This window comes from Chelonoidis abingdonii, chromosome 24 (assembly GCF_003597395.2).
Source record: "Chelonoidis abingdonii isolate Lonesome George chromosome 24, CheloAbing_2.0, whole genome shotgun sequence".
In the NCBI taxonomy this organism is placed as follows: Eukaryota; Metazoa; Chordata; order Testudines; family Testudinidae; genus Chelonoidis; species Chelonoidis abingdonii.
In genome coordinates, this window is record NC_133792.1 from 1,049,663 (window position 1) to 1,076,536 (window position 26,874).

A 26,874-nucleotide genomic window follows, 5' to 3' on the forward strand; every position below is an offset into this window, starting at 1 on the left:
AAAAGGGCCTGCAGTCTCTAACCAGAGGCTTTCCAAGTGGATATCAACCTGCATTAACTCTTGCTACGAATCTTGCAGTATTCAATCACCTTCAAATATATGCGCTCATTCTACAAGTTCCATTGCCACGTCTATGGCCTTCCTCAAGAGCGTGCCCATTATTGAGATCTGTAAAGCTTCTTCTTGGGCATCTATATGTACATTCACTGAACATGATGCTGTAACTCATGATTTTGCTTCTGATATGGTGTTCGGCTCAGCTGTACTTTCCTCAGTACTGGACTTGACTTCGAAGCCTCCGAAGTCTCTGTTTGGCAGTCACCTAGATGTAGCACCTATAGGAACACTGCTCAAAGAAGTAGTAATGGTTACTTATCCTGTGCAGTAACTGTGGTTTTTTTTGAATTGTGTGTCCCTATGCATGCTCCACTACCTGCCCTTCTTCCCCTTTGCTTTGGAGTTCTCTGTTGGGGAGTTTCGCAGTAGAGAAGGAACTGAGGGCAGTTTGCCTGTGCAGTGTTATACACCAGCATGCGAGGCACAAGACAGACTGGTATGCAAGTGCAGGCCAAATGGACACTGCTATGAGAAATCTCTGATCAAGAGTGTAGGGGACATAACCCCCGGTGTAGACAGCTATGTCTGCACTATCGAGCCTAGGTTGACATAGCTACACCCGCATAGCCCCCTTGTGTAGAGACAATGTAAGATGACAGAAGGAGCTTAATAGCACCTCTGCAAATGCTGACTGCACTCATCTGTTGGCAAAGTTGTGTCTGTGCTGGGGGTTTTGACTGCATAGGTGTCACTAGGGGATGTTGTTTTTTTACAACCCTAACTGACATAGCTACACTGGTATACGTTTTAAGTACAGTAGAACCCCATTTAACCAAGCCTCCATTAACTGAGGCCTTGGCTACACTTGCAGGTCTGCAGCGCTGGGAGATACAGCTGTCTTCGTACAGCTGTGTAGGGAAGCACTGCAGTGTGGCCACACTGACAGCTACCAGCGCTTCAGTGTGGCCACATTTGCAGCACTGTTGGGAGTGGTGCATTGTGGGCAGCTATCCCAGCATTCAAGTGGCTGCAACATGCTTTTCAAAAGAGGGGGTGGGGTGGAGTGTGACAGGGAGCGTGGGGGAGACAGAGAGAGTGGATTTTTGGAGCTAACGCTGTTCTCAGCTCCCTGCCTTGCAAGTTCTAAGGACTGGAAGATACACAGCACCTACCTTCAATCATTTTAAAAGCTTCGACCCCTTCCCCCACCCCTCTCTTATTCACTAAATTCAAATTATGCACTCCTAAATAGCCTTCAGACCACATAAGCAGCTGCTCAACACAGACTTCCCCTCCCCCGTGGCTTCTCTCCTCAAGCAAACAGCCGTGAACATTCCAAAGCAATTCCCCTGCCTCTTCTCGAGCAAACAGGAGCTGTGTTTGTTTTTTAGATAACCAGTCGGAGTTCAGCCATTCTTCCGGTTTGTTGTGAACAGGAATTCTGGGAAACCTCCTAATACCCTGGAGGCCAATTACAGCGCTTTTGGTGTCCACACTTGCTGATTTTTTTTGCATCACCAGCGCTGCAATCCTTATACCCGAGGCAGAGCAGGAGTACGGCCAGCGCTGCAGCCAGGGAGGTGGAGCGCTGTATGTGGCTTGCAAGTGTGGACACAGTGTAAGTTGCTGCGCTGTAACCCCATCACCAGCGCTGCAATTCTCAAGTGTAGCCAAGGCCTGATACTCTGTACTAAGTGAACCACCAGCTGCCAGGGGCAGACGGTCTGAGCTCTGCCACCCATTCTCCAGTTTATCCTGATTTTTGGTTATCAGATTTGGGCCCCAATCCCAGTTAGATCATATAATCAGGGTTCTACTTTATAGACCAGACGTTTTTCTCTTTGACCCTCCCTTGTGCCCTGACAAATGCTCTTTGGACTGTATTTATACTTGTTTTATGTGGCACCTGGCAGGTTTTGGGCACTCTGATAATGATGGTGCTCTAAAGATATGTTGTGTTAGGAGATGCAGTGGCAAGTCAAGTGGCAGCATCCAGTACTCCGGTCCATTTTATTTATTTATTTAGTGTTTTATGTGTGGTCTAGAGGGGAATATTTAAATCCTGCAGCTGCAATACGTTCTCGCGAGGAAGCACCCTTCTTAAACATGGTGCCGACTTGTTTCTGTTTCTCACTGACACTACTAAGATTTATATGAGTGGTGAAAAAGAGAATAAAAACATCACCTTGCTATATCAGTATTATCTCTCTTTAAATCTCCTCCCTTTTTCTCTTTAAGCAGGCTTCATCTTGCATTCACTGAAGTGTCTGACAAAACTGTTGATTTCAGTGGAGCAGGACTGAGCTTTTTGTCCTCTCCACTCTCCCTGTTGTTTTGTACCACAACAGACTATGTGTTCCTAGGCTGTTAGTGCACAGCTCAAGTGTCTGAGGGAACTCTGCTGTTGTAAACTCTGTGTTTGCATGGAAAGACACTATATAGACATTATCCACAGTAGTCCTTATTAATGGGGCTCACGGGAGGGAGAAACCAATTCATATAAAAAGGTATTTAATTCAAAAAACAAAAAACCAAGCCACGTCCAAATGTTTCTCTTGTAACTAAATCCCATCATTCTCGTATCTGCTTGTTACTCATGCTCATTGTCTTATCCAGTAGTTGGCAGTGCTGTGTCTTAAACTAGGTCTGTTCTTGCCTGTATAAAAGACCAGAGATTGGTGTGAGACTGAAAGATGCAGGATGGGGAAAATGAAGAGACTAAAAGGATCTCAGGATGGAATGAATGGCCATGAGGGAAGATCCTGAAAAAATCCTGAAGGGGAGGGGAACACATGGAAGACGAGAAAAATAGCAAAAGAGATCAAATAATTGTATATGAATACAAACACTATTTAGCTGGCCTTGGATCAGTAATTCAGACATGCAGGTTGGTAAGCTGGTACTGCTCAATTTAAACAAATCTGGTCTGTTGGATAAATGGATTCCACATACATGCTGGCCTGCACAGTATATAGGATATAGCATTGTGTGGGTTTAAAATATGTATTAAATCCTGCATGAAAAGCAATGAATTGTCCTACATAGAAACTGCCTTTCAAAACCCTTTACATCTGCTGCTTATTTTGGCTACAATCCAGTGACGCACTTATGCTCGTGCTTAAAGCTTAGTTCTGTTGACTGGGCTATTCATAAGCTTAAAGGTCAGCGGTTCTTACAGGTTTTGCTGGATCAGGGCTGTTGTTACAAAAAAGAGAATTCAGACCAATTGAGCCAAATTATAGATAAGCCACTTGCCAAATTTTACTTTAGAAATGTGACAGTTGGAGGTCTGTGAACAGAAAAATGTACAGAATGAATCCCTTCGTCTTTGTATTTATACTCATGTAACCAGGGCAAAACAGATATTTTTCTTTCAAAAGGCTGGAGTAAGAGCTTCTGTGCCAGGTACGATCAAGAAGTGAATTTATCACCATTTATCAGGTGAACTGTCCGGTGAGAAACATGGTTTTGTGGCCCTTGTTTGCTGCTTCATGATGCATAAAGGAGGTCTTAAAGGTGTCTCCCCCTCATCATCCTCCTGCCTCAAAAGTAGATTCAGTTAAATAAAACAAGTAAATAAAATCACACTTCCAAATGTCTGTTGGTGTTTTATACAGGACATTTAGATTTTTTTTTTTAAAGGGACCTTTTTTTTCCTGAATTCTGGAGCCAACTGGAGACCAAGTGTTATGATGTAACTGGCAACAGAGAGAGGGAAGAGAATTTTTATTCAGACTGTTTGACTTTTATTTACACACATTGAGCTCAGACAAGTGACAAATGGCTGGGAGAGAAGGTTTGTTACTAAAAGTAACACTCTTGCTTATACATACTGTCTCTTAAGGGTTGAGATTGAAGTTGAATTACAGGTCCAACAAAACTGCCAGCACAAGTAGTAGACAGCAGCCTTATATTTGATATTTAGGAAAGAAACAAGGAGAAGTCACATCCATTTCTATGGGAGTAAAAGGGACTCTCAAGTCTTTATAAAATCATAAAGAATCAAAGGCAACTCACTTTTTCATTTGCTGGTAATTTTTTTACAAATTTCCCAAAATTGCACTATTTTATGACAAACCACTGGCATCTGAATGCAAAGGCAAGTTGTAGTTAAACATCTATGCCCTTTTAAGTGCACACTTTATCATCACAGCTGTTTGTTTTCCCCTCCCTGTACCAGCTAAACTAATATTTGTATGGCCCTACTGATAAAGGGTTAGAAGCAAGCTACATCTGTCTCTCGCACACTTTCTGGGACCTAGACATTGCTTAGACATTTCACTTTTCAATCTCATGTTGACACACTGGGAATGTCTACACTGCAATAAACCCCTGTGTCTGACTGGGGCTCTTGGGGCTCAGACTAAAGGGCTGTTTAATTGCAGCATATATATTTAGACATGGGTTGGAACCCTGGCTCTGGGACCCCATGAGGGGGAGGGCCCCAGATCTCGGGCGCCATCCCAAGTCTTAACATCTACACCACATTTCAACAACCCTTTAGCCTGAGGCCGAGTCAGCTGGCATGGGCCAGCCATGCGTTTTTAATTGCAGCCTAAACGTACTCAGTATGTCCATATGCATAAAGAATATCGGGGAGAGGGTCAGTAAAAACAAAGCACATCTTAGGAAAATTCCTTTTTTTCCAAATTGCATACAAAACAGTAAGTTTAGTGCACACAGTAATGCACGTGCTGCCCAGGAAATGGGAATGGTAGAGATGCAAACATGGCCTTAGCTCTTATTCCTGCGTCGCATGTATTGTGATACAGTCTTTAATTATACAATCACATTTTCAAATACTACAGTGTAATAAAAAACATTCTGCAACTTTAGATAAACGTGTAGGATGGTGGATTATGCTTTTCTCTTCTGTGGTTATTCATTATTACATTAGCAATTTTTGTGCGTTTGGACTATTGTGGGCTAATGAAACTTCGATATATTACCACAGATTTTTTGGTAGTGATATGTAACAAGCTACTGAATAAATATTCCTGTGGTTAAAGGCGTATATGTGTTTTAAAAAAAAAATCTATCTGATGAGATGAGTTAATTCTGTTAGAAGAATTTAGTGGAATCTTCAACATTGGAACAAATTATGAATAATATAATGACAGATAAAAACCTGTTATTCTATTTGTTATTTCCTTTGCTATTGGAAAATAGACCAAGATGGAAAGTGTTGTATCTTTTTACTGTAGGTGTCTGTTAGTTGCTAAGCCCTGAGCAATTTTTATTATACAATCCATAGTAATTACAGCTGCTACTACATCTGCTGTTTCTTTCTAAACAAATGATTTGTGGATTTTAATCTTAGCAATCTGCTCCTGTTGCTGAACCATACAGAACTAGCATGTCATGGCGCAGCCCTGGGTCCTAAATGACAACATCTCGCACAGTGGGTTGTCTTATTAAGCATCTGATGGTTTTTCAACAGGGGAATCCATTTCTGGATTTCAACAAAACACAAATGAAAACTGATCATTGTTAATTATATACTAAGCAGCAGAATGGACAGTACTCGAAACTACTTTAATGAAAAGCTGCACTTTGCAGGCCAGGACCCAGAAAGTAACCTGTGGAGTTCCAATATGAAATATAGTCTCCCTGCTTCCATTTTCAACTCTCAATCATTCTGTTCTCTGTAAAAATTCATCTTAATCTAACATAATAAACAGGGATGTTTGAATGCATGTACCTTGTTTGTACTTATACAGTCATATGCCTTGTTTCCAAATTGTCTGAAAACAGTAACCAAGTCTGGGGCACACATGGACATGATTTAATGGCTTGCTCCTCTTACTTCCTTTAATCTTGTAGGAAACTTCTGTTCTTTTGCAATGCTGTTGGTGCCTCATGCTCTGGGAAGAAGCCCTTTAGTCTGAGCCCCAAGAGTCCGGTGAGGCCAAGTGAGAGAGGCTCTTAGGCCTTGTCTACACTACAAAGTTTTGTCATCAAAAGCTGCCTTTTGCCAACAAAACGGAAGGTGTACACAATACAAAGCTACTTTTGGTGGCAAAATAAAACCACCTCCACGAGCGGCATAGAGCTTTTTGCAACAAAGTTAAAGCAACAGAGCATCAGGATAGGTCAGTCAGCCTGCTGTCTCCCCTCTCCCAGGCACACCACTCTCCTCTCCCTCCCACCACACACTTCAGTTGAAAAAGCAGCTAACAATCTACTAGGATGCCCCTGGAACTATGAGATTCAGAAACCTGCATCATGTGATGCTGTCCCAGCCCCATAAAGGCACTGCAAACCCTTCCCAAATCACCCTGCAGCCAGTTGCACAGTGGGATAGCTAACCCACAGTGCACTGCTCTCTGTGTCGATGCACTCTGCCTACACAAGGAGTTAGTGTGGACATGCAGCAGCAGTTTTAATTAAAGCAGCATAACTTTTACCGACAAAACTTCGTAGTGTAGGCAAGGCCTAGTCAGAGATGCTCTGCAGGGGCTAATGCGCCTCAGCAGGGATTTGCACTGACACCAGGCAGCCTTTTCAAAACAGAGTAGAGTTTTAGTCACCCAGAACATAATATTGAACGTCCTTAGGTTAGCAGAGAGAGGGTTAAGGAGAGTCCATCTGGCCTAGCCAAGCCGCTCTCGACTCCACTTCAGGCTCTGTCTCTCTGCCACTTTCAGTCCCAGGTGAGAACAGCCAAGCCTCTTCCAAAAAAAAACTCTTATCCCTGTCCTGTCTGTTCTTTGTCTTCATGTGGCCACATGGAGTTCACATACCCACCTCACTCCTCCACTGGAGCTTCCCACTGTGAAGTGCCGATTGTTCAGTTATTAGGAGTTTTCATTGTTTCTCTGGATCTTCCATTGATATAGGTCAGCTTTGGCCAGTCCTTTAATGACTCATTATGTAGCCCCAGACAGCTAGGCAACACACCAGTCTCATGTCTCCTGCACTGCCCCAAGATCACACTTAACCCTTTAGCCCTCATTGGGTAACAATGTAAAGTATGGGGGAAACTGAGTCATGCGTGGGATTAATAAAAATATTACAGAAAATTCCTACTTCATCACACTCCCTTATTCATCTTCTCGGACTCTGATAATATGATCACTCACCTAGTTATAAGCTCTTGCACTGATGAAAAGTGTAATTACCAAACTCTCTTCCTTTTGCACACTTTTCTTATATATGTGCAGGGTGTGGGAATTTATCGGAGTTCAAAGGGAATTTTTTTCCTTTAACATTTTCAACCTAACTTCCCGCTACTGTCAAATTTAGTTCCATGAAGAACAGCAATCTACCTAGATGAGGAAATGCTCATTTGTCAAAGACTCTGATTAACTAAAGGGTTTTTCTGCAGCTGGATGTGAGTACAGTAAGGTATCAACACAAGACCACTCACTAGCACTGGGCAGCTTGTTCTGCTTAAGTACATGTTATCAAAAAATTGGAGGGTGGGGGCAGAGATGGGTAAAGCTGATTCCAGTGATCAGGTGGTTCTGTTCTGCTTTGTTGCATTTTTGTTTGGGCTGTGCTCTAAGATTTACCTTTGAAGTCTTAGCTGTATTTTCTCTCTCTCCTCTGGCAGGTGGAGGCATTAACCCATCAGCCTAGAGCCACAACAGTACATGCAGTCCGAGATTCTGAACTGGCCAAGCTACCAGAGGGAGCACTGACATCAATCAAACGCAAATTCCCACAGGTAAGGAAATTGGCACTCTTCTCTCTCCTGCCTGCTTCCAAGAGCCACAGCTTCATTGTCTCCCTTTTAAAGAAAAGACTAATGTTCCATATGCAGATTTATTTCTTCAGTCTTAGCTGTAAATAAGATTTGTTGTGGGGATATCTCTGGGCCTAGGGTTGAATTCTCATCTGCTGTTCAGTGAAATACACATTGCTTAAACATGAGGATGAATTCATGTACCGCTCCCTAGGTGGAGCTGAGTAGAGGTGCTGATGACTGAAAAGCATAAATATTGTCTAAATAAGACACACTTTGTTTCAGAAGATAAACTAGCAAAGGGAGTTACTTGCATAACACAGGTTATTTTTTATGGGATATAAAGAAAATGAGGTCATAAATACTTGGAGTTTCTGAACTGGTGACTATAATTAGTGATGTAAGAGAATTACCTGCTCGTCGGACAGTGCAAGATTGTTCCCCATTGTTTAATTTCTAATGCTTTGTCCAGGCCTGTGTTAAATATCCCAGGTGAAAGGAGCTGCCTTCACTTCCTTTGGGAGATGATTCCCCAGCTGAACAAATCTTACTCTCAGGGTATCTCTCCTGATCTAAACTCAAGCTGACCTTATTTCACCTCATTGCTTAGATCAATACTTCTATACTCTCCCTTATCTTTGTATTTACAGATTTTGCTTTTCTCCTAGTCAAGTTCCTTTAATCTTTTCTTATAAGTCTTTTTCCAGACCCCTGATCATTCTGTTACTCAACATTGAATTCCCTCCAATTTAATATCTATCCGAAGCAATGTCCAAAATTGAACACACTGTTCCAAGGGCAGGTTTACCAGACCTTCAAGCATTCCCTCATAAAGACATATTGTTCCTCTCATTGATTTCCCCGCTCCCCCAGACACAGAGAAGTTGTATCTTTTGTCTTAATTATGCTATTTTATAATTTTTCATCCTTTTCATATATTTTGGAATGTAATATTTTCTCCCATTGCATCGTGCTCCAACTGGATGTCCTTGAAATCTAATATCTTGGCCTTTCTTCAAATACAAAATTTCCTTTGATAGATAGATATTGTAGAACAATGGTGATGCATTAACTGCATGGTATATGGGAGATCACAATGGCCCAAATTCTTATGCCCTTATGTTGAACAGTACCGTACTCCAAGAATGGCCCAGTTCAAGTCAGTGGCATTACTCATAAATTAGGTGTTACCTTTACTCATGCTAGCTATTGGATTCTGGCCCAATATTATTTCTATGTAGATTTCGGAAGCTGGGGGCTAAGGAGATAAATGTTGAGTTGATGGAGATACCCATTGAATGAATGAACTCCATTAGTGATTGTTACTGCTGTATTCTTTGTGTGTTTTATAGTAATGTTTTTAATATATTTGGAAGCAGTACACGGTTAAATGTATATATGCATTGATTTAGCTGTCCAGAGACCACTGGCTCCATTGATATTGAATGGGAGCCTATCTTCTAAAGCCACATATACTACTCCTGGGGGAATTCTGCACCTCTGTGCATGTGCAGAATTTATGTCCCCCACAAGTTTCTTTGTTTCCCTGCAGAAAAATAACTTTATGATGGGGAAGCAAAGGGAAACCACAGAAGCGGTCATGCAACCCTCCCCAGCAGTATGTTTTGGGTGCCCAGGGCAGCCAGCAGAGAGGTAAATCAATGTGGGGTGGGGCCAGGACTGGGGAAGATGTGGCTAGTGGCTCCTACCCTGCACTGGGCTCAGCTGCTGGTCCTAGCTGGGCAAGATGGGACTTCCTCTTCCCTTGCATGGCATCCGGGGCTGGGTCAGACCCACTCCCAGATTTCTCCCTCGGCTGTAGGAAGCTCTGCAAATTCCCCCTTTCTCCTCCCTGTCCCACGCTTCCTGCACCCATCGCTCCTCAGCTGCAGGGCGAGGGATCGTTGTACAGGGAACTGCTCCCCCATCCGTCCAACCCTTGTGCATCCAAACCCCCTCATACTCAGACCCTCCTGCCGAGTCTCACACCCCCCCTGCACCCAGAAACCCCCCGACAAGTCCCACTCCCCCTGCGCCTGGACTACCCCAACAAGCCACCCGCACCCAGATCCCCCTCTACCAAGCCCCAACCAGCTGCACCTGGATCCCAACCCCACTGAGCCCCTTTCCCGCAGCATCTGGACACCTCCAGCTCCCTGCTGAGCCCCAACCACCTTCACCTGGACTCCCCGCAGAGTCCCATTATCGTTGCACCCAGAACCCCCCAACAAGCCCCTGTGCATCCAAATCCTCCTGCACATGAATCTGAGCCACCCACACCCAGACTGCCCCACATAGAACCTTCTCAACCCACACCTGATCCCACCACACTGAGCCCCTCCACTCTTGGATCCTCCCTTGCTGAGCCTGCCTGCCCACACCTGGTGCACCTGGCATGGAGGGGCAGGCCTTTGGGGTGTCTCTAGGGCAGGCCCAGTCCTTGCGCTGTGTCAGGGTTGGGTACAGCCTCACCGCTGAATCCATGTCCCAGAAGTGGGGTTGCAGAGTGATCTCCCACCTCTGTGCAGCCAGTGGTCTGTGCTCCCCAGTGCCAGGCTGGAGCCTCCACATTTATTTAAAAAATAAAATTTGCAGAATTTAGAAATATTGTGCGCAGAATTTTAATGTTTTTTTGGTGCAGAATACCCTCAGAAGTAATATACCACTTTGACTGGTCAATTCTTTCAGCTACTGAAGACTGGAAGTCTTTGCTTTGTCCTCCACCTCTGCCTCTGGGGCTTTGTGTTTGAGAATCTGATTCCGTTTTCCCTTGAGTCTGTCAATACTCTTTCTTAGCCGATCTGGGCTGAATTTTTCCTATCCCCTACAAGCCTGAGGAATGGGAATCTAATGCTGGTATCCCTAAATGTGTTGTGTGCATAGTGCTAGTCATCCCACCAGCCCTTTGTCGCCTCTTCTTTTGTACTATTAATATTAATTTATTTAAATTTATCCCCTTCCTAACACTAGTGACTCCCTCCCTCCAAAGCTCTGTATTTCTGTATCTGGCTGTGTATTTTTAAAAAATTGGACTGTATCACAAATGCAGCAAAAATGCTTAAAATATTTATATGTTGTCCTTTCCCCAAAGCCTGTGAAAGTGTTTTATGAGATTAGTCTCTGAATTTTAGAATGTGTGTTCCTGCATTTAGATCCCACGGAGACTGTTTTGTATTGGTGGTATTGTTACAGGAGTATTTTATCAAGTCGCTCCAGCAAAGCTTCCAAAATTCTACTGCTTAAAATTCATCTTCTTGGTCTCTAAGTAGATAGCAAAAACTGGTGCTTATGTAGAAAGGTGTTTCTAGAATTCCTGTACTTGGTTATTAGTAAGATTAAGATTTTGTCATGGTTATTTTTAGTAAAAGTCATATTCAGATTGTGGACAATAAACCAAATTTCATGGAAGCCTACAACCTGTCCATGGGGCAGGAGGGAACTCACCGCTGGGACGGGGAGCAGCAGCTGACAGCTCCTCCACTCCTGCTGGTGCAGGCATGGGGGCTGAAGCCTAAAAAGTCTCAGAGGTCCATTAAAATCACGTGACCTCTGTGATGAAATTGTATCCTTAGTTACTAGACATTGGGGGCCTCTGGATGTCTCTTGCATATTCTTTAAGGCTGTTCTTGTGTCATCCAGACATCTAAATTCAATATACCATCTTGCCTGGGATGCTCCTAGCATGTGGCCACTGTTGTCAAAAAGGATGCCACCTGGGGATGATTAAAAGCCACTGCCATTCAGCTAGCCACAGTGTATAGTAGGGATGTAAATATCGGTTTAAAAATTTAACTGGGTAAACAATTAAAATCATATCATTTAAACATTTAAACATTAAGTGAGGTCACTCTGGCAGGCTGGTGCCAGCCCACAGATGGCCTGCTGGGGCTGGAGTCCTGCCTCCTCACCGCTGCTGGAGCTGCTCTAGCCAGCCCGGCCTGCTGTGGCTGGGGTCCCGCCAGCACACCTGTCATGGCCAGGGGCCCTCTCTGGCCTGCCCGCTGGGGCTGGGGTCCTGCCTGTCCGCCGCGGTCGGGGTCCCACCAGCCTGGCTGGGACTGGGGTCCCTCTGGCCAGCCGGCCCGACATGGCCTGGGCTGCTCTAGGCGGCCGGCCACCGGGGTTAACGGTTAAGGTCTGGTTAATGGTAAGCCTAATGCAAGGAGCAATTAACCACTCAGACTTCAAACAGCAGGGCTGATCCGGCTCACCAGTGTTCAGAGCCATGCACCCTTACCAAGCTACCAACAAACAGACTTGTCTCAGCTGGCACAGAGAACTCTTCTGTCAGCTGCCTCCCTTCCTGGCTCTTGAATCACTCAGCCCTTCAAACTGAGAGCTGAAATGGTATGAAAATCCTAGCTGTGCGCTGGAAGTCTGGCACTGAATGTTGGTATTCTTGAAAAAGGCAGGATGTTGGCACTTTAAAAAATCCTCATGACAGACTGTGTACCTAGTGTGAGGTGCGATAAATAGACAAGCTTGCCCTCCTCGTGTTTGTTCTAAAGGAAAGAGGTAGGCTGATGTTGGTGAGTGATCTGCCCCTATTTGTGGTACCAAAGCAGAAAGGTTTCAAGTTCAAAGAAAGCAGAGATTTAAAGTGAGTTTAGAGACTTTCAGTGGGAATCATAGGACAGGGAGGGACCTCGAGAGGTCATCTAGTCTAGTCCCCTGCACTCCTGGCAGGGCTAATTATCATCTAGCCCATCCCTGACAGGTATTTGTCCAACCTGCTCTTAAAAATCTCCAGTGATGGAAATTCCACAACTTCCATAGGCAATTTATTCCAGTGCTTAAGCACCCTTACAGTTAGGAGGCTTTTTCCTAATGTCCAATCTAAACCAGCCTTGCTGCAGTTTAAGCCCATTGCTTCTTGTCCTAGCCTCAGAGGTTAAGGAGAACAAATTTTCTCCCATCTCTGCCCTGATATAACGCTGTCCCTGGGAGCCAAAAAATCTTACTGTGTTATATCGAACTTGGTTTGATCCGCCGAAGTGCACAGCCCCGCCCCCCCGGAGCACTGCTTTACCGTTTTATATCAGGTCGCGTTACATCGGGTTAGAGGTGTGCCTGAAAACTGTTACATCCCCTCGCAGTCTTCTCTTTTCCAGACTAAACAAACCCATTGTTTTCAATATTCGCTCATAGATCATGTTTTCTAGACCTTTTATCATTTTTGTTGCTCTTCGCTGAACTTTCTCCAGTTTGTCCATATCTTTCCTGAAATGGCCAGGAAACCGGACACAGTTCTCCAGTTTAGGCCTAATCAGCTTGGAGTACAATGGAAGAATTCCTTCTCGTGTCTTGCTGATAACACTCCTGCTAATACATCCAAGAATTTTATTTATTTATTTTTCCAACAGTGTTACACTGTTGACTCATATTTAGCTTGTGATCTATGACCCCAGATCCCTTTCTGCAGTGCTCCTTCCTAGGCAGTCATTTCCCATTTTGTATGTGTGCAACTGATTGTTCCTTCCTAAGTTGAGTACTTTGCATTTGTCCTTATTGAATTTCATCCTTTTTACTTCAGACCATTTCTCCAGTGTGTTCAGATCGTTTTGAATTATAATCCTGTCCTCCAAAGCACCTGCAACTCTCCCACAGAATCATAGAATTATCAGGTTGGAAGGGACCTCAGGGGGTCATCTAGTCCAACCCCCTGCTCAAAGCAGGACCAATTCCCAACTAACTCATCCCAGCCAGGGCTTTGTCAAGCCTGACCTTAAAAACCTCCATAATGAAGGAGATTCCACCACCTCCCTAGGTAACCCATTCCAGTGCTTCACCACCTTCGTAGTGAAAAAGTGTTTCCTACTATCCAACCCAAACCTCCCCTACTGCAACTTGAGACCATTACTCCTTGTTCTGTCCCAGATTGGTGTCATCCACAAACTTTATTAGTGTACTCTCTATGCCAGGGGTGGGCAAACTGCGGTCTGCAGGCCACATCTGGCCTGCGGGACGGTCCTGCCTGGCACCCGAGCTCCTGGCTTCCCTGCTGTTCCCCCTCTCCTGCAACCTCAGTTCAGTGCATCACTGGCGCAGTGCTTGGGGCTGTGAGCTCCTGGGGCAGCGCAGCTGCAGAGCTTAGCCTGACCAGGTGCTCTGAGCTGCGTGGTTGCAGTGGTGGTGTGGCCTGGCTCCAGCTGGGCAGCATGGCTGTAGTGCCACCAGCCACCGGTACTCCTGGCAGTAAGGTAAGCGGGCAGGGAGCGGGGGGGTTGGATAGAGGGCAGGGGAGTTCGGGTTGGTGGTCAGGGGGCGGGGATGTGGATAGGGGTTGGGACGGTTGAGGGGGGAAATGGAGTTGAATGGGGTCAGGGGTCCTGGGGGGGTTGGATGGGGCAGCAGGGGGCAGTCAGGGGCAGGAGTTCCAAGGACAGTCAGAGGACAGGGAGAAGGGGTAGTTGGATGGAGCAGGGGTCTGGGGGGGACTGTCAGGGAATGGGGGGGTTGGATGGGGCAGGAGTCCCGGGGGGAGAGGGCAGATAGGAGGTGGGTGCTGGGCCATGTTCCCCTCCCCTAACCAGCCCTCCATACAATTTATGAAACCCAGTGTGGCCCTTGGGCCAAAAAGTTTGCCTGCCCTGCTCTATGCCATTATCTGAATCACTGATCACGATATTGACCAGAACTGATCCCTGCGGCACCCCACTTGATATGCCCTTCCAACTTGACTTTGAACAAGTTACGCATACACCTTGTAGTAGCGCCATCTAGCTTGTATTTCCCTAGTTTGTTTACGAGAAGATCATGTGAAATGGTATCAAAAGCCTTACTAAAATCAAGATATAACACTGCTTCCCCTCTTATCCCCAAGGCTTGGTACCCTGTCAAAGAAAGCTATTTGGTTGGCTTGACACGATTTGTTCTTGACAAATCCATGCTGACTGTTACTGACCTTATTATCTTCTAGGTATTTGTAAATTGATTGTTTAATTATTTGCTTAACTAATACAGGACCCCTAAAGAATAATAAGATGTGGATACTTTCACCTTTAGGTTACCAGTTTGAATCCAGTCCAGGTGTGTGGTGATTGAATGTTGTTACAGCCTCTGCTGAGTGTTCAGTGATTTGTGTGAAATAAGTTGCTTTTGGTGGAGAACCTAGTTGGACAAGTGAAAAATTGCCATTGCTTTTGGCATTCCTGTTGGTAGCCTCAGCAGAGGATCAATAGGTATATCTCATCAGCCAAGAACTGCATGTTTATAGAGATGGAAATACCCTTAAAGATGGACTTCCCTGGTTAGGCTTAAGTGATTAGAGAAGGTCATATGTGGGATGCTGCTTTCCATGGGTCCTCTGTTCTGGGACAAAAACAGCTACAACTACAGCCCCAGAGATGTTGTTCTGGATCTCTCATTAGCTTTCAGTGCCCTTTAAAGAAATGATGCATTCAGCATTTTTAAAGGAAATGGATTTTATCTACTTATTTTAGAATCTACTTCCAGGCATGCCATAGTGAATTCTAGCGACATGACTTGTATCAAAGGACACCACGCAAGAGTGTGATGCCAGAAATTAGGACACTAACCTAGGACCTGAGTTTAGAGTGGTTTCACAACTGTACTGCTTGGTTCTGAGTCTGTTCAAAACCATCCTCCATCTGGGATGGTGAGCCATACTACCCCCCTTTGAATATTTCAACTATAAACTTTTCCTAAGTGGATCAAGCTTTCCCTGGGGGTTTCTGCCATGTACAGTTATTGCAGTGATGTACTCCTATCTCAAGACACTTCCCTCAAGCAATGCGTATACTGTTGTGTTCATTCATTACGCTTGGTACGGTGGCTAGGTTCAACAGGGCAGGCGAGGCCACTGGCTTTCCTGGATTCACTATACTGTGTGTTCTCACAAGCCATTAACATCAATTTTTTTTTTTTGATACCACGGGAGGGATAGGATGTGGGGAGAAAGGAGAAAGCAAAACCTACAGCTGAACCTTAATCACCAGTTGTGGCTCCCAGATAAGGCAGGCATGTTGGGTGAACTCAGTCCCAGTATCCCAAAGTCCAGTGGGTCTCGGGCAGTGCTTTGACACCTCTCTGCCTCTGGTACTTGCGAAGGTGCTAGGAATGGTTGAGGGCAATCAGAGAGTGAACAGCTAGTACTTATTTTGGCATTGCTGTTGTCAAACCATTGGAAGTTTTCATGTGAAATCTCTTCTGAGGCTACTCAGTGTTGTGACAAGTAGGGTATTTCACAGGCTAAATGTTTGCTTGCCTTCGTTCATGTTCTCTGAGCTGCTGTCTGTCCCATTTTAAAAACAACATCTGGGCTGCTCTCTACAGATATACTTAACAGGCCTGAACTAAATGCTATAGAAGTGATCTAGATATAATGGGAACTTAGCACAGGTAAGGCAGCCAATATTGCTGCTTCACGATAATCTGAATTATGCCCTTGTCATAAACAGACAGTTAAGGGTTAATTCCTCTTTTATCTGTAAAGGATTAAGAAGTTCACATAGCCTAGCTGACACCTGACCAGAGGAACCGATGAGGGGACAGGATGTGTTCGAAGAGGGAGGAGGGAAATCAGTCTTTTGTCTGTTCAGTAAGTTTGTGCTGGAGTGAAGAATCCAGGAATCAGCCATCTAACATTTCTTAAAAGTAGTATTTAGAGAAGGAATGTATTACATTGTTTTTATTTTCTTTTGTGACCTCTTTTGCATAAGAGGGAGAATCAAATTGGGTTTCTTTTGTGTAACTTTAAGTTTTTGCCCAGAGGGACATCCTCAGAGTTTTGAATCTGTTGTCTGTGAGAGTAGCTTGCATGCTAATCTCACAGAGGTTTTCCTTTCACCCTTCTTCTTTAATTAAAAGTCTTCTTTTAAGAATCTGATTGATTTTTTCCTTGTTTTAAGATCCAAGGGTTTTTTGGATCTGGGCTCACCAGGAATTGGTGAGAGGTGAATCAGTCTCAGTCCTGCCAGGAAAAGGGGGATAAAGACTGGGGAAATATTTGGGGGAAAGATAGAGTTTCCAAATGACTCTCCCTTAAACATTTTTTTAAACTATTTGATGGCAGCAGCTACTAGATCTAAGCTGGTAAATAAGCTTAGGGGTTATCTCATGCAGGTCCCCACATCTGTACCCTGAAGTTCAGAGTGGGGGTGACACCTTGACAACAATAATCTGAATTATGCCCAGCCTACCAGTAAACCCTTTGCAGCCCCTCAGGTCAGTTTCTTCTGATTTATTTTTTGAGTAATGGATAGGCAAAGGACAGGGAGATGGGCTAAGCCACCGATGTGTGCTAGGGTCTCTAATATCCTGCAGTACAGGATTCAGTAAATTATCATTTAACATGGCTGACTTCATGGGTTGGTTACTGGCTTTTAAACGCTAAATATCTTAACTGATATCCTGAAAAAGTCACAGATGAAAACGTTTGGCTTTGTCCTTGTCTCTCTGTGCACATCACAACAATACTGCACCATTGGGCGTGGCTGGCAGTGTTTGGAGAGGGCCAGTGTTGGGACAAAAATTGGGGTGGTTGGTTAGGACTAAGCTGCATTTGCATAGCTGTTATATTGGAAGCATGTGCAATGGGGGCGGGGGGTGCATCAGATTGAGGAAAAAGGAATAAGGGACAGGGTCCCCTCAAATTATACTGTCATCATTCTGGGTTGGCCCAATGAGCCCCTTGCAGGTAGGCATGGTGTTGCAGGAGAGCCCTTAATTGATTTTTCCCCTAGCCAAGGGTATCATAAAGTCTGACCAGATGGCTAGGTGCAAAAGAGCACCCTGTTGTGGAGGGTCTTATCTACTAATGGAAAAGCCAATGCAAAACATAAACAAAACTTTCTCCCTCAACATCTCAGGGTGACTGGGTCGTGTTTTAGGCCATCTCTCACCCGCCTGAATCCAGTGCTCACCTCTACCGAGGTTCTTCCCCGGGGGTTCTCTCAATTCCAGTCTTTGCCCCTGGTGTTAGGCCTCATCTCTGGAATCAGATGTCTGGGGAAGTCCTCCCACTGTGACTCTTCTCCTGGGATAACAGGTGATCCTTGCCAGGCTGGACTTCTGGCCAGTATCTGGGGAAACCTCTGGCTGAGACTAGGCCCTCTTGAATGCTTGCTGACTGCAGCCGTCCAACTAGGAGGCTTCCCTCTCTAGGAGCAGCTCTTACAGGCTTCCTGTTCTGGTGGGTTCACCCTCTAGGCCCTCCCCCTCTAGGCCCTCTGCTCTTCCCTCTCACTCAGGTCTTTCCTTATACAGCTTCTCCACAGGAGCTTCCTGTGTCCCTTTGGAGTTTGGGGTAACATTTATTAGGTTCAGGTTAGGGTTACCATATTTGAACATTGAAAAAATAGGACAACCCTGGCCCTCCCCCAACTCTGCCCCTTCCCCACCCCATTCCAACCCCTTCCCCAAAGTGCCCACCCCAACTCTGCCCCTTCTCCGCCCCCATTGGACCCCATCCTCAAATTCCCGGCCCTGCCTCCTCCCCTGAGCGTGCCACATTCCCCCTCTTGCCCCCTCCCTCCCAACCACCCGAAACAGCCACCTCTTCCCCAGGCTCCAGCTTTCCCGTGTCCTGCTGCTCTCCAGCCTGTGCACCCCTGGCCGGGAGCTTCCGCCCGTGCAGCAGCAGCCGAGGGGGTGGGAAGTTGCTTCGAGCCCTGTGCCTGCCCCCGAGCTGGGCGTCCCAGCCCCAACATGCACTTAGGACAGAAGAATCCCATGCACTGCTACAGACTAGGGACCAAGTGGCTAGGCAGCAGTTCTGCAGAAAAGGACTAGACAGGTTACAGTGGACGAGAGCTGATATGAGCAACAGTGTGCCCTTTGTTGCCAAGAAGGTGAACAGCATTTTTGGCTGTTATAGTAGGCATTGCCAGCAGATCGAGGGGACGTGATCAGTCCCCTCTATTCCATATACATTAGTGAGGCCTCATCTGGTGTAGTGTGTCCAGTATTTGGCCCCACACTACAAGAAGAATGTGAAAAATTGGAAAAAGTCCAGCAGAGACAACAAAAATGAGTAGGGGCTGGAGCACATGACTTATTGAGGAGAGGCGAGGGAACTGGGATTGTTTAGTCTGCAGAAGAGAAGAATGAGGGGGGATTTGATAGCTGCTTTCAACTACCTGAAAGGGGGTTCCAAAGAGGATGGATCTAGACTGTTCTCAGTGGTAGCAGATGACAGAACAAGGAGTAATGGTCTCAAGTTGCAGTGGGGGAGGTTTAGGTTGGATATTAGGAAAAACTTTTTCACCAGAAGGGTGGTGAAGCACTGGAATGGGTTCCCTATGGAGGTGGTGGAATCTCCTTCCTTAGAGGTTTTTAAGGTCAGGCTTGACAAAGCCCTGGCTGGGATGATTTAGTTAGGGATTGGTCCTGCTTTGAGCAGGAGGTGGACTAGATGATCTCCAGAGGTCCCTTCCAACCCTGATATTCCATGATTCTAAGCCGACGCTATCTAAATTCATGTACAAATGAGTGCAGAATTTAAGTGGAGAGTAATTAACTATTGGAACAATGTACCTAAAGATGTGGTGGATTCTTCGTTCTTTGGTCCTGGAGTGTTTAAATGAAGACTGGTTTCTGTTTCTAAAAGAGATTCTCTAGCTCAACCAGAAGTTATGGGCTTGGTGCAGGAATCTCTGGCCTGTGCTATGCAGATAAACTGGATGATTGTAATGGTCCCTTCTAATCTTAAATTCAATTAATTTAGTTTGTGACTCAGCAATTTAGTTTGTGACTGCACCATTACATGGCCATGTCTATCCATCGGGCAGCTTTGGGAGGAGATGTATGTTCTCCTTGAAGTTACATTTGTTAATGTCAAAGTTCTGAGCAAAGCTTAGCCACTCTTCCAGGTGAAACCTACTTTTCTAGGTAGAGGTGAAAGTTCTGAAATTTTGGCTAAGGCAGGTACACTCCTAATATCATGTGATTCTTCTGTGCTTGAGATTTAACCAGTGACAAATGATTGCTACTGCCAAAGACTTTTCTGTTGAAAGCATCAGGGAGGGACGGATTATAGAACATCATAGCAATGTAATTTTTCTTACACAAAAATTCCTGTAAAGCGATATGTATTTCTTTTATAGGACAAAGAGCTCAACTTTTCCGAGACATAATTCTGTTCATTATCCTTGGTTTGAATTTTTTAAATGAAGATTGCTTTTCTGCTGTGAATCAACTTACTGCCAGTAAATTAATAGTGATGGTCTCTGTATGTGGAAATCAACCGTTGGAATGGTTTTTATGGAAATAATCAGTGAGCAATATTTTTAATAATTAAGTTATCTAAAGTGGAAAATTAAATTTAGATGTGTTTAGCACCATCAGCTTCTATAAATAAACAAGTTGTAAATTTTCCCAGAAGTCCAAACTATAGATGAAACAAAGAAAAGACAACAATTCCCACTGATATATTTTTTAGAACTGAATTCTCATTAGAATGATTTTTCAGGATGGTTTACAGTAAAGCAAATTAAATTTCACAGATGAATGGAAACAAAATTTTAGCTAAAACTCTGGCCTTGAAAGATCATGTACGTAACTCATAGATAGAAATGGACCTAGAGAATTACAGGTTCCTCGAAATATAACAGTGTAGAATAACCATGGATAGTCGAGCATAGGGACTGGAGTAGCTGTTAAACAGAGCTCTGGAGAAGAGGGATAGCAATGAAATTGAAATCACACGGGGGGGATGGAGTGCACAGCGGTGCACTTGTATTATAACTGGAGCAAATTATATATAATTGAAGTACTGTTCAGTCCACTGTGTTGAAGGGTGTTCAGTTCTGAAGTTGAAGTAAGCCAGCTGAGAGTAGGGTCAGAGGAGGAGAGCTGGTGGGGTTAATCTATGAACATATTAAGAGGGCTTGGGCTGGAAGCATTTGGATATTAGGCTTCTGTTTAAAATTTTGGAGTGCTCGAAAGCACATTGCCAAATCATTAGGGGTACGGTTATCAAAAGCACCTAAATGACTTGCTCACTCAAAGCCAAAGTGCCACTAAAAGTCAGTGAGACTTAGGCCTGGTCTACACTGCAGAGTTAGGTTGATATAATGCAGCTTAGGTAAAATGCAACTCCCATGGATGGAAATCGCCCACTACATTGACTTAATATCTCTGTGCCCACTAGAGGTGTAGCGTTTAGGTCTATGTAGTTAGGGTGACGCAGTGTCCGTGTTGACACTGCACTACTTACATCACCTGTTAGCTGACAGCAGGAGCCCCCCTCCTCCCCCAAATTTGATACTGATAGCTGGAGCCCCCTCCTCCATGGGGTTCCAGCTGTCAGTGTCCCATCATGCTCTGCACAATTAATTTGGTGGAAGCGCTCCTGGTGAGGACGTGCATCGCCAACAGAAGGAGCATAGAGTGGATGTGAATCACTGTTTTAATTACTTAAGTCAACTTAATTTTGTAGTGTAGACATGACCTTAGCCTCTGAAGTCCCAAAGTCTCTCCTGAAAATGGGACTTAAGCTCCTAAGTCACTCTACATGCTTTTGAGAATTTTTATCCTGGGTATATTTCTTAACCACCTCCATGAAAAGGAGTTCCCTGTAGTAGCATTCAGTTTGACAATCTTTAAAAGAGTTGTTCTGATATCACAGTTAGTGTGATCGCATCAGTGCAGGCTTCCGTTCTGATACTTTTACTCTCCTGGACACAGTTACCAGATCCTGTCCAGCTCCACAAACACAATGGTTACTTAAGTGCACTTCTAACCTTTTTCAAAAGTTGTCTGACGTTTTAGAGAGTCTCAATTCCAAACCAGCTGACTTTTAGAAGTACAGATTTTCCATGAGTAGTGGTGCAAAGACTAGCTGACTGGTGATCTGCCAACAGCTGTGATTGTAAAAACTGGTTATGTGTTAGGAGGTCTGTTGAGTAGAATTGGATGTGAATTAGCAGGTGCCGTGGTGACTGTAGTGCACTGCAGATACTGCAGCATGCCAGAGATGTTACACTTTGTGCTAGTGGAATTACTGTCTGGCACCAGATGATGCACATCACAATAGAGATGAGTGAATGCTGCATTCTCATGTGCATTCTTCTGCTTGCAAAGAGAAGACAGCTCACTCTCCTCCAGCCTGTGGAGGGTTGGGGGAGAACCACCTCACTAAGATTTCTAAGTCTTGCCTACATTTTCAGAAATGGAGCCCAAAATTCACCACTGGTTCAGCTCTGCTGGTGGCAGTGATGCTGAAATCTGTAGTGTACAAGAAGACTCAGGTGTATTTCCCACCATGCCGTCTAAATTGTATAATGTGTTTAAAAGTGGCTGAGCCCTGTCTTCACTACAGGATCTACTGTTGCTGTGCATAGTGAAGTAGCCCTGGTGGAAAGTTACATGTCCCAATTCTGTCAATATATAGGCAGCCCTAGATGTGCTGAAAAGCTCTAGACTCTTGTAACCTCCTTTAGGCCAATTGTACTGTCCTGGGCATTCAGGAGGCCCTTTGCTTCCCAGCTCCCTGCCCCTGATGCCCCATCTCTCTTCTTAAAAACAAGGCTGCTCTGCTACTTGCTCTCCACTCCTTTCCTGGGGGATGTATAGCAGCTCCAGCTCCTCATGCTACTCATTTCTCAGGAGGAGCAGGGATGGTTTGTTCCTTGGCATTCCTCTCTCTACCAGAGAAGAAACCAGTGGTTCCCTGGTTGCACTTGGCCAGAATTGCTCCTGGACCTGAGTGAGTGAGTTGACTAAGTCGGGTTTTCATACACTTTCATTGTGGTGCAGAATAAAGGTGGTTGGAAATTAACTGAGAATTTCTTCACCGTTAGTATTAGAATTCTTCCCATGGACTTTGTATTAACTATGTTCTTTACTGTGGGAGGCTATTACAATGCATGTTTTGACTGCTCTGAGGAATCTCAAAGAGCTCAAGTCTCAGGTTGGGAATAGCAGCAGCTGTGATTTGTATTGGCATCTCAGAAGACAGTGGGCCAAGTCTTTTTCTAAAGAGCACATTACCTTTTTATGAGAAAATGCTTGGCATATTTTAAAACTCCAAGGAAATCTCAGGCCAGTTCCTAACTTAGATCCAGAATTGATGTTCTTGTATGTTTCCATGACAGCAGCATGGTGACTCATCCTATGATGGTAAGCAGCCTGCTTCTCTCACACAGGGCATTGGAAAAACAATTTTTCCACAGCTATTCGAGGGGCGTAAGGTTTGATTTAACTAGTAAGGCAAATCATGTCTCCTGGTGGTAGGAGCAGCAGATTGGTAATCAAGATGTTAGTCGTTTGCTAACCTCCTTGAGCTCCTCTGGTGAAAGGTGCATTAGAAGTGCAAACTATGGTTAAATAGTAACTCCATAACTGTTAAAGTAGATTCATATTTTGTAGGTGCGAACTGACGCTCCAGCATGCCTGCTAACTGAATACAGTATGTATAGACATCATCTTAAAAAAAATTCTCAAGTTATGGGGCATTTCCCTTGGGAGGCAGTTTCACTGTCTAATAGATTTCACTGTAGGAGGATTTTTTCCTGCAGTTAAAGCAGTTGGCAGGATTGGGTTTAGCTGTGGAAAACCAAAATCCACAATTGCAAACCTAGGAGCTGTAGTACTGCAGCACGTTCAGCTTGTGGCTGGGTGAGTAATAAACTTTGTTATATTTGCTGCAGAATTAGTTGATTTTTAATTCTAGCGGAGATTCCAAAATAAATGAGCTTGGCACTCAGTTCCTTTGTGCGCAGCCAGTGTTACTTAGCCACTGTACATTAACAAATGCTGTTCTGCTTTATTAGTATCTCTGCTGAGCAAGGTTCGAAGACTGAGTTAGTTATGGACACTGATGGCAAGAGGTAACTTACTGAAGCTGATCTCCTTAGGTCACTGCTAGTATGAGTAGAGCCCTACTAAATTCATGGTCTGTTTTGTTGAATTTCACAGTTGCAGGATTTAAAAAAAATTATACTTTTCATGATATCAGCTATTTAAATCTGGAATTTCACAGTGTTGTAACTGACTCAAAAGGGGTTTGTGGTGGGGTCCCAAGGTTATTGTAAGGGGGTTGTGGTGTTGCCACCTTTACTTTTGCACTGCTGCTGGCAGTGGCGCTGCTTTCAGAACTGGGTGCCCACCTAATAGCCACCACTCTCTGGCCACCCAGATCTGAAGGCAGCACAGAAGTAAGGGTGCCAATACTGCGAACTCCCTACAATAACCTTGCGACCCTCCCTGCAACCCCCTTTTGGGTTGGGACCCCATTTTGAGAAATGCTGATCTCCTCTGTCAAAGCTGTGTGGTATAGGGTAAAAGTACACAAAAGATCATATTTCACGATCCGTGATGCATTTTTCACTTTCATAAATTGGATTGGGCCCTAAATATGATTGACAAAGCATGTTGAGGAAGCTTTCAAACAATGTGATTGTCTGGTCTTAGTAAGGGAGTGACTTGAGTACAAGGTCAAAAAACATCTTTGGATTGGCTGGAATGTTCCCGGAAATCTCCTCTACCCTGTCTTGGCATGCACACATCTAAATATCTGTCCTGTAGCAGAATGTTGTTTTGATATTCTGTAATATTCAGCTGACCATATGGGACCCATACTTCACACTGGGGCTGTGGAATACTCTTCCCTGGGGGAGGTGGGAATCCCATCACTTGGGACTTTGAAGGCTTTATTGAATAAAAAGTTAGAAGATGTACACTAGGGAACAAACCTATACTGGCAGAGAGGTGGGAAAAGATGATTTAATGGGCCTCTTCCATCTCTGGCTTCTGATTGTAATATATGCTTATATTTCCATTTTATTTTATATGTCCTATTTGCCTTGTCTGTCCCTAATACTGGAAGTAGGAGACATATAGTTCTGTGCAAACTTGTCGTTCAAATATGTTGGTCCTGTCTGAAGTTCAGCCATTACTCTCAGTTCTGACATTAGTAATTGATACTGTGTTGGAGACGCCCTGAGTTTTTCTCCAAATGCTCTTTGAAGCTCACATTTGTTAGAATTATGGGATTCCATGCACTATGAAAACAACAAGGAGTCCGGTGGCACCTTAAAGACTAACAGATTTAAGGTGGCACCTTAAAGACTGACTAGCATTCTTCAGATGCAAAGAAGTGAGGTTTTTTACTCACAAAAGCTTATGCCCAAATAAATCTGTTAGTCTTTAAGGTGCCACCGGACTCCTTGTTGTTTTTGTGGATACAGACTAACACGGCTACCTCCTGATACATGAACTATGCAGGCTTAATCAATGGTATTGGCTGCCTAGGACAAAACTGCTTTAGACAGGATGCATAAAACAATACTAATTATCAAGCTGTGATGTCTTACAAGGTTTTCGACTTTAAGGTTGAATCTTGAAGTGCTTATGCTTGGGAGAAATTTAAGTTTTATTGTTTCAAGTTATTGATTTTTACAACATGGATGCAGGAGAGAGGGAAGTGGCATTCACAGATGTCATTAATATTGGCATGCTAGTGATGGAGGGACTGGGTAACTGCCAGTCACACACCAACAGAAAATCATGCTCCACTTGCCACTTGGTTCCTTCTTGTCTGACAAACAGCAATAGTGTACAATACATTTATCTTGTTGATAAGTCAAAATGAGGGGTGGTTTTCTCTTTAACATCTTTATGAGGTTCAAAGCTACTTTTATTTACCAGGAAATGGCTTTTATTTAAAAAATCCAAGTGTTTGTATTTTATTACATATTAACAGTTATAGTTTACTAGAATTTTACTAAGGCAGTTACTGCCTTTATTTTACTTAGTGATAAATTGATAAGTATCAAAACCAACTGAAGTATTTTCCAGTTCAGCTACTCCTTAGTGTTACAACTGTTAGCTTTCCATCATTGCTCTTGTTAGGAACTAATGATTACTTCTTGTAAAGATAAATTTATCACTTTTGAAATTAAATTAAGGGCCAGATACTGATTTCACATCAGTATAAATCCCAAGTAACTCCACTGAGATCAAAATCTGATCCTTGGAATGAGCCATGCCTGTTTCCTGTGCCTCCAGATCAGTTTCATGAAGGTAATTTAGCTTGCCAAGGCGTATACGGGGCTTTGAATATGTGTGTGTTCCACCTCTTCACCCATAACACCTTGTTGTATGTGAGGAGTCTGGTCTTAGTATAGACCAGGGTGATTGTACAGTATACAAATGCGATGGTATTCAATAACTACCACAAGACTCTTTCTTTCTTAAATACTCACAGTATGTGCACATTGGAGATACAGTGAAAATGTAACACCGAGTCTTTTCAGAAAAGTTCTTTTTTTAATAGCAAAATAGATTTTAAATGATCTATTTTTTTTTTAAGTTTTAAAGGTTAGTATAAAATTAAAATGACACAGGTAACTTTATACAAGAAAAATGAGCTGTCACTATATCACAGAGTGGAAGTAATTGCTTCCCATGGAGAAGCTGTGCTTTGTAAAACCCTTAGCAATTCTCAACAACATTCTTTTTAAGCCCTTCTCTTGATTTTTTCCATTATCTCTTAGGATATTTTATTTTAATGGATTCAGTCTGAAATGTTCATTTCTTTCCCCCTGCCAGGTTGTGACTAGACTGATCCATTTGCTGGGTGAGAAGATTCTTGGCAGCCTTCAGCAGGGGGGTAAGAAACCATTCCTGGGCCATTTGCTTTATTTCCAGTGCTCAGAAAATATGTCTAAGGGCCAGATTCAGATCTCAGTTACACTGACACGTTTTCCAAGTAATTCTTCTGAATTCAGTGAAGTACTGCTGGATTTACACCAGTAAATTTGAGAACAGAGAATTCCTGTCAGAGATAAGAATTTGCCCCTGATTATTCCACTTTAGCCAGGATCACAAGGGAGTAACAATTTCATAAGTACAAAGAATGAGTGTGCATAAGTAGGATAAATGGGGTGGGGGAATGGAATGTAATTGACACCACTTAAGTCCCAAAGGTATTGGTGTACATTCACAGTGAAATCTTCTTCAAATATTTGTTGAGAGAGAGGGTTTGCAGGGACAGGGAGCAATATAGAATTCAGTAACCTTGCACAGATTCACATCACACCAAATGGAATCTGCATGCAGGATGACCTAATGAATCTGTAGTTGCTTATCTCGCTTTGTTTCCTTATAGCAAATTATTCAGTATTTAGGTGTTCCCAAGTTTTTATCCTGAGAAATTTCTTGTGAAT

General features: G+C 43.9%; 1 protein-coding gene across 9 annotated transcripts in view; it reads left to right on the forward strand.

Moving 5' to 3' along the window:
* The window catches only part of PNPLA7 (patatin like domain 7, lysophospholipase), a 557,191-nt gene that overhangs the window by 280,030 nt on the left and 250,287 nt on the right, over positions 1–26,874 (forward strand). For all 9 annotated transcript variants that reach the window (XM_075060490.1, XM_075060494.1, XM_075060495.1 and 6 more), the window contains 2 exons: positions 7,613–7,726; positions 26,258–26,318. In XM_075060490.1, the coding sequence (XP_074916591.1) occupies positions 7,613–7,726; positions 26,258–26,318 (175 nt within the window). The remainder of the gene's footprint in view (positions 1–7,612; positions 7,727–26,257; positions 26,319–26,874) is intronic.